Below are 7,488 nucleotides of genomic sequence, written 5' to 3'. Positions count from 1 at the left end.
TCCCCCCCCCCCGCCTCCAGCACACTTGTACGGACTGCACACACAGGATTCATACAAGGGCAAACGGAAACACACAGATGCGCACTCTTCCACACTAGAGCTCTACGCTCCATTCGTAGTGGCAGGCTCCGGCACTAGGGAGGAAACGAACCAGAGCAGGGAAAAGGGGCCACCCAAAGGGGAGGAGTCTAAGCACGCGCCAGACTGGGCGGAGCAGCGCATCGCATTGCAGCAGGGAGTCGGCGTCTCTCTACTTCTCGGGGCGCACCCACCCTCCCTCCCCGCGCCCGGACCCCCTGGGGCGGAGGCGGCGCGGGGGGGAGTGGGATCGAGGCGGGAGCTCGGACTGGGTTGCGGCGGTTGCGCCAGTGGCTCTTTGGGAACCAATATGAGTCCGGCGCCCGGGCCCCCGCAGGAAGAACCTACCCCGGTGAGTCGGGGCTGGGATGTGCTGGGCCGGGTCGCCGTCTCAGGGCAGCTACCTGGCTGTGGAGGGAAGGCGGGGGGGCACCCAACCCGCTCCCCAGTTTGGGCGGGTTGGGGGGGTGGGGTCCCAGGAGATGTGGGGTGTAACGCCAAGCTCCGGATCGTGTGTTGCTGTGACGACGCCCCGCCCCTACGTTCCCAGATTGCGGCCTGGACTGCCCCTTCCCGCCTCCCTCGTCTGGGATCGCCTTCTTAATTCCACCCGTCTCAAAGTGCTTCATCCTAGGCGACCCCGTCTTCGTTCGCTACCCTCTCCCTCCTCCTTCTGAGGTCAACTCATACCCACCCCCTCCCTCAGCCCGCAGAGCTAGGCAGACTGGGGCTGGACCGGCCCCCCCCCCTTGACAGATTGACGCCATGCTGTTGCTATCCCCGCCCAGTCTCGGCTACGCGTCTAATTCCTAATGGGCGGGGCTAGGGCTCAATTCCTGCTTGGGAGATGCTGGCGCCTTGCGGGCTTGTGGTGGCTACCTCCCTCCCAGGCGGGCTTTAGATGGTATGGGAAAGAAACCGGTGGTAAGCTTCCAATTGCTTTCCTTTGGCATATACTGTGATTTGGGGAGGGATGTCCTGAGTGGCTGGGTTGGCTTTGTTTGATGAAAGCATCAGTTGACTCTGCCTGTCTTCAGGGTGAAATTCTTCTAATCCATCCTCTGACACAGTTCAGCATTTAATCCTTGGAAGGATCCTTGTTTTGTAACAACTCTCTCTCTTTCAAACCTCTTTAATTATGTCACTATGGTCATTTCCTTTGATGCTTTCATCTTTTATTTAGCTTTTATGGTGACCGTCTGTCCTCGTTTTCAATTAGTATTTCTGTTAGTATTAATGTATTAATGATCAAAGGACAAAATTTAGGAGAAAAGTAACAGCTAACCTTTTTGACATACAGTATTGTCTCTGTACTAAACATAAAAGAGGTTAGTGGGCAATATTTTTTTTTTGAGAGATCTGTACTTTTATTGGTATAAGGAACTTTTGTTTAGGAAACCACCTCTACCAATGCAGAGAAGTGCTTTCTCTTGAAGTCTCAGAACAGTGGTCTACAGAATAGTGGTGCACATACCAAGAGAGTGCATAAGATATTCCATTGGAGTGCTAAGAAAATATTAAGTCCCTAAGAATTTATTAAGTGTCTAGTAGGTGTTAAGCATTTATTAAATGAATGTTTACTATGTATCAGGCACTGTATGGAGTCCTGGGGATACAAAAAAGGCAAAAACAAACCTTGCCCTCCAGGGCAAAAAATCTAATGTTAACCATCACCTGCCTTAGCTGCTTTCCTTCCATCCTTGCCAGTGCCCAGCTTGAGCGATGATGGATGGTCAGCTATTTGAGTTCTCCTCCAGAAAAGTAGGTTGGGGAGGGAATCATTCTTCATCCTCCTTGCCTCCTTTTGACAGAAAGTACTGTCTAGCTACCAATACCCTGAGTTGAATCCTAATGTCTCCAAACCATAAATGAGAATCCAAAAGTGATTCTCACTAGAATTCAAAGCCCTAATTAGGAAGCCTAAATCCGAAGAGCCAGGAGACACTGAAGAATCTGCCAAGAATCTCACCAGAACTCACACTGAAGGGAGTGTCCCACGGAAGGACCTCTCTAGCAGAGAGGGTGTCCTCAGTGAAGAAGCAAGGAAGGAATCACTCCACTCACCACTGCAAGCCCATGCAGGATCCAGGGAAAGAGTATCCTCTTCCAGTCGAGCTCACCAAGGCAAAGAGGTTCCTGAATCCTCACGCTGGCCTTTTTAAAGCAGTTTTCTCAAAGTCATTCCCCCACTTTATGAGAACCAATTGCAGTCTTTCAATTTGCCTAGCACTAGGGGTGGATGGGTAGGGACATGGGGGGATGCAGTGACCTTTGGAGTTGTCACCCACTCTAGCAAGTGACTTGTGAACTCTCATACTTAGTGACTAGTAAGGTACTAAATAGGGGTACTTAAGTTTTTCATTTATTAACTTAAAAGTTTCTTGATTGATAGAGAGTTTGATTCACTCTTCACAATATCCATAAGTCTGGTCCATGAGCACTTTGTTCATTAGAGTCAGCTTTTGAATATACATCTTTAATACCTTCACGATTCATTATACCTGAAACTCTACAAGTCAGGTCCAACTCTTCATGACCCAAGTCCAATACTGGAATAGTTTGTCATTTCCTTCTCCAGCATATTCCCATTTTATGGATGAGGAACTGAGAATATAGCAAAGGAGGGACTTGGAAGTCAATTCTTCCTAACTCCAAGTTAATGTCTTTACCCACTGATTCCCTGCTAATTATTAGGCAAAATATATAGTTTCTTCTTTATTTTTACCCTTCCAGCGAAGACCTGTTCTAGCACCACATCACTGCATCCAGGTGACATTGGGTTTATGTAAGATTAAAAATTAATATCCAAATACTCTAAGTATTATATTTTATAAATTTTATTAATAATAACTTGAAGCAAAAATAAATTAGTAGCCTCAGTAAAAGAAAAAAGTTTCCCAGAACATGTGCGTGTGCGTGCACACACACAGGAAAAGCAAGGGTAGAGCCACTAGAGAGAGCAAGCTCAAGAGAGGGCAGTTACACAACAATTATTTACAAAAAGTGAGGATTCAATGTGGTAGAAAGAGGTTAACCTAGCCAACCACCCATTTTTTTTTTCAATCACTGTCAACTCACAGAACAATATTCCACAAAGACATAGAAAGTCTCATGAACTTCTGTGGTGAGAGAAATGCATGTAGATGAAATCATGAAACCTTGAAATATATTATTGCCAGTTCTTTCATCTTGAAAGATTTTAAAGTGCTTCAGAAACTAAGAAGAGGCAAAGAAGTATGATGGAAAGAAGAATAGACTTAGTCAGTAGCCTTGGGTTCAAAGTCAGCCTCAGACATTCTTAATCTTTCTGTGACTATGAGGAAGTCAGTTAATTTCTTGTCCCCTCAATTTCCTGATTTTTTAATAAGTATAATAATAGTTACAGTGCTTATATCCCAAAATTATTGTTTATTTTCATTGCATGGTTACCCTACCACTGATATCCTCTGATGCACCACGTGATGTGGAGATAACCCTGGGTTCTCAAAGGCCATGCCAATGAAGTAAAAGGAGGGTCTCATAGGTTATATACCACACTGGCAAGGCTTTGAATCCAACAACGGGCTGACTGCTTGTCTGTTGTCTTGAGGACCAGTTTCAATTAGTTCAGGTAGATTCCTCACTGGGTTATCCAAAGGTGGTGATTGTAGGGGCTCAGCAGTTCCCAGAGATCATCTACTAAGTGACGAAGAAGTTCCAATCCATGTTGATAGAGCAAGTGTCCAGGTTAGTCATGGATGCTTAAAATATTAAAGGAAGTATTTGTTATTGCTGTCAATTGTTTACTAAAAGCATTTTTTCTTACATTTTTTTCCTAGCGTCCTCCAAGAGCTCTTCCACCAGTACCAAGGTAAAAATTTTTTGATTTTGTTAATAAGAAGGAGATATATATTAGTTCAATAAACAAATATTTAAGTACTGATGAGGCAAACAAGGGTGAAGTATTATATCTATTTTGAATTTTAATTCATTGTGTGCATGTTGTTTCCCCTCATAAGAATGTAAGCCCTTTGAGGGCAGGTACAATTTTTATTTTTGTCTTTGTATCCACAATACCTAACATGGTACCTGGAATGGAGCATGCTAAGTGTTTAATAAATACCTGTCGATTTGAATACTTTTATAGATGTTAAGTTGAATATTTGCTGAGGACAAAATAATTTGACAAAAATGTGGAATGATTTTAATAAGAGGTCAAAGGAAGATTACTAAGCTTTTAAAGTTGAAAAGTATAGAGTTATGGTGTACTAATACTAAGAAAGTATAATAGTTCTAAAACATGCAGTATAGTTCAGTTAAATTAATTGGCTAGAATGTATTTTGAGTATGGCACCTTGTACATCATAAGTTATACATATAATAGTATCATAGAACTCTCCTGCAAATCTCCTAAGTTGTTTTGGGTCTAGAAAAATGTCTCACCCCAACCTCTGTTGGCTCTGCTGCTCTAAAATCTGATTTGGGACATTATTTTGAAGTTGTTTGGTGGAAAATACTGGGAGAGTTCAACTGGTTGCTGCCTGTACTTAACTATCTTGGATCCTAATGATGTCATAATTTATTTTATTTTCATTTTTAATGAAATCTTAAGCCAATTTTTCATACTGACTATTGTCATCAATGAATTTTAACAGACTCCAAACTAATACCTTTTGTCTTTTTCTTTCATGTTGGTGTATTTGTTTCACCTTGGTTGATGTCATATAAAATTTTGCTCCTGAAGTACACAGCAAGGTAAATTAGTTAACTGTTAAAGCAAAAGTTCCTATATATACCATTTTATGTTAAGAATGTCTAATTTCTAAATTTTTCTTAAAATCTAATTTGAATGGTGTCATTATTGAAGTGTTACTAACTATATGCACCCTCCTTTGAAATGAGTGAAAGTAAGTAACTATATAAAATCCTCTCATCTTAATGTCCTCCTTTCTCATCAGGATTGTTGCCTCTATTTTGTAGTAATTGTGGATATTATGCTACGCAGTATTACAAATGTAAGCTTAAAATAACCTTTCCTTTGTTAGAGCCTGCCTACCACACAGGTTGCTTGTGGCATTATAACTATAGCATCAAATACAGTTCCTCTAATTCCCACCCATACCTACATTACCTGTACCATAGAATGATTCCTTTTTCTATTCTTTCATCCTTTTCTCGAATGTTATCTACACTGTTGAAAAAAGTGGAAAAAGAATGAAGCTTGCCATGTGAAAAATTTCCTATTCCTACTGTGAGATTTCTTTTTCATCATTGATTTTAGGTCAACTTCTTTATGGTTGGTGTTTTCTCTTTTACAGATGACATTCCACTTAATCGTCCAAAAAAAAAGAAACTCAAACCAAAAAATGCTCTAGGTAAGAAGTTGCTCTTCCAAAGGGTTTGCTGGAGCTAGTTGTTAAATTTGTGAGGATTTATAGCTTAGAAATAAAACATTGCCCCAAATGAGGCTTGATTTATTATTTTGTTGATTGTCTAGACCTGTGTTGGCAAAGCCATGACATGTGTGCCCAACATGCTGGAGGGGGCTGCTCCGTTCCCCCTTCTCTATTGCACCAAGGACATTTTTCACATGTCCCACCCCTCCACTTCATGGCCCAATGTGAGCACTTCCTCCCTCCACTCTCTGGTGTCTTACCAGGGGCTTGAAGGTTTGGGCACATGAGTTCTAAAAGGTTCACCAACACTGGTCTAGACTTAAGAAAGTAATGGAGAAAAATGTTGTTAATTCCAGTTAAATTTAAGTCTGTCATATGTAGTTTCTACCCCCCACTCCCCCTAGACTATTGTTAAACTTTTACCAGCACGTCAGTAGGAGAGTACCTCCAGCTGAGTATTGGACTTCCTGGATCAGAGAGTGGCAACATTGGGCAAAGCTGACTTGGACCATCTTGAGGCTGTAGTCTTTAAGGGACCAGGCAAGGGACCAGGTCAAAGGCACATTCCATCTGGGGCAGACCCTTAATGCAGACACTAACAGATGGGTCAGAGGACTGAAGATAGGGCTCATTCTTTCTTTCTTTCTTTTTCTTTTTTTTGGAAAATAAACCTTTACCTTCTGTCTTAGAATCATTACTGTGTATTGGTTCCAAGGCAGAAGGGTGGTAAGGGCTAGGCAGTGAGGGTGAAGTGACTTGCCCAGGGTCACACAGCTTAGAAGTGTCAAGTCCAGATTTGAACCCAGGACCTCCTATCTCTGGGTCTGGCTCTCAGTCCACTGAGCCACCTGGATGCCATCAGATATAGATCTTTCAATGAAAGTTTGTCTAAGGAGTTTATCTTTAGGAAAATCACAACCACCTGGTTGAAAAGAGTAAGTCTCTAGATTTAAAGAAATTCTAATTAGTGAGTGTGATCTCTGATCCTTTTGAGATAGAGGATTGTTTTATCAGTTCATAAGTTCACACTTTCTGTATATAAAGGTAGTATCATATTCTCCAGTAAGATTTGGTCCCATAAAGGAATTTATAACCTTCTAGTTGTGATGCAGAGATCTCTCTGGACATGGGGCCTTAATCCCCCCACCTCTGGGGCAGAGTTTGTTACTAGAAAGGCAAGGCTCATCAGAGCTACTCCCCTCCCCCTCTCTACCTGGGCTGAGGAGATTCCTTACTTTACCCATCCCTCCGCCCAGTAGCCCAGTGTGTTTATTTACATACCCCAGCTCTGGCTTTTACCTCTCCTTTGGATTCTTGCAGTAACCTCCTAAAAGCATCTCTGAGCTTCCAATCTCTCTTTTCCACTGCATTCTGCATACGATTGCCAGCTAATCTTCCTTAAAATATAGCTCTGACCATGTTACCTCTTGGCTCAAGGAACCCTAGTATGCAGAAGTGGTCAGAGTTGAGATTTTGTATTCTTGGCATAATCAGTACTAAGGGAGAGAAATTTGATTGAGGGGTGGTAGAGTAGGGGTTTAGGGTACAGAAAGCATTCTGGTCCGTTTGTGCCCTTGACTTATATCAAGATTAAGCAATTATTCTTTTAGAACTTTCCTTGACATCCTAATATTTCATGTTTTATACTTGTGCTATCCTTTTCCATGTATTTTTTTTTCTATAGGTAGTGCCTCTCCAGAAGGCATTCTTCAGGATACAGGCCATCAGCCACCTGACAGCCATGAACTGTTGACTCATGAACCTCTGGAGCATTCAGATGCTCCAGTTCAAAGGAAACGCAAGAAGAAAAGATTACCTATTGGTATGTGAGTCTTTTCTGTAAGTAGAATAGAAGAAAAGAAAGATGGTCAGGGTTGTTATCCCCATAAAGACAGAATAGCGTTCTTTATCTAGCGCAACTTAAAACATGTCAAAGAATTCCACTTGCTCCAAAATATCTCCTCCACCTTCTTTCTTTGAGGGTAGCCGCCCTCCTTTCTGGCCTCAAATTCTTATCATTAGTCCTTCCTTTGGG

General features: G+C 42.2%; 1 protein-coding gene across 1 annotated transcript in view; it reads left to right on the top strand.

Moving 5' to 3' along the window:
- Window positions 1-217: 217 nt before the first annotated feature.
- The window catches only part of TMEM237 (transmembrane protein 237), a 31,037-nt gene continuing 23,766 nt past the window's right edge, over window positions 218-7,488 (top strand). Inside the window, exons 1-5 of the mRNA XM_044667459.1 lie at window positions 218-430; window positions 3,897-3,928; window positions 4,802-4,812; window positions 5,376-5,432; window positions 7,138-7,275. Of these exons, the coding sequence (XP_044523394.1) occupies window positions 389-430; window positions 3,897-3,928; window positions 4,802-4,812; window positions 5,376-5,432; window positions 7,138-7,275 (280 nt within the window). The 5' untranslated portion in view covers window positions 218-388. The remainder of the gene's footprint in view (window positions 431-3,896; window positions 3,929-4,801; window positions 4,813-5,375; window positions 5,433-7,137; window positions 7,276-7,488) is intronic.

Source organism: Gracilinanus agilis, chromosome 3 (assembly GCF_016433145.1).
Source record: "Gracilinanus agilis isolate LMUSP501 chromosome 3, AgileGrace, whole genome shotgun sequence".
NCBI lineage: Eukaryota > Metazoa > Chordata > Mammalia > Didelphimorphia > Didelphidae > Gracilinanus > Gracilinanus agilis.
Note: the sequence above shows the minus strand (reverse complement) of the source record. Positions and strands in the feature narration are given on the sequence as shown.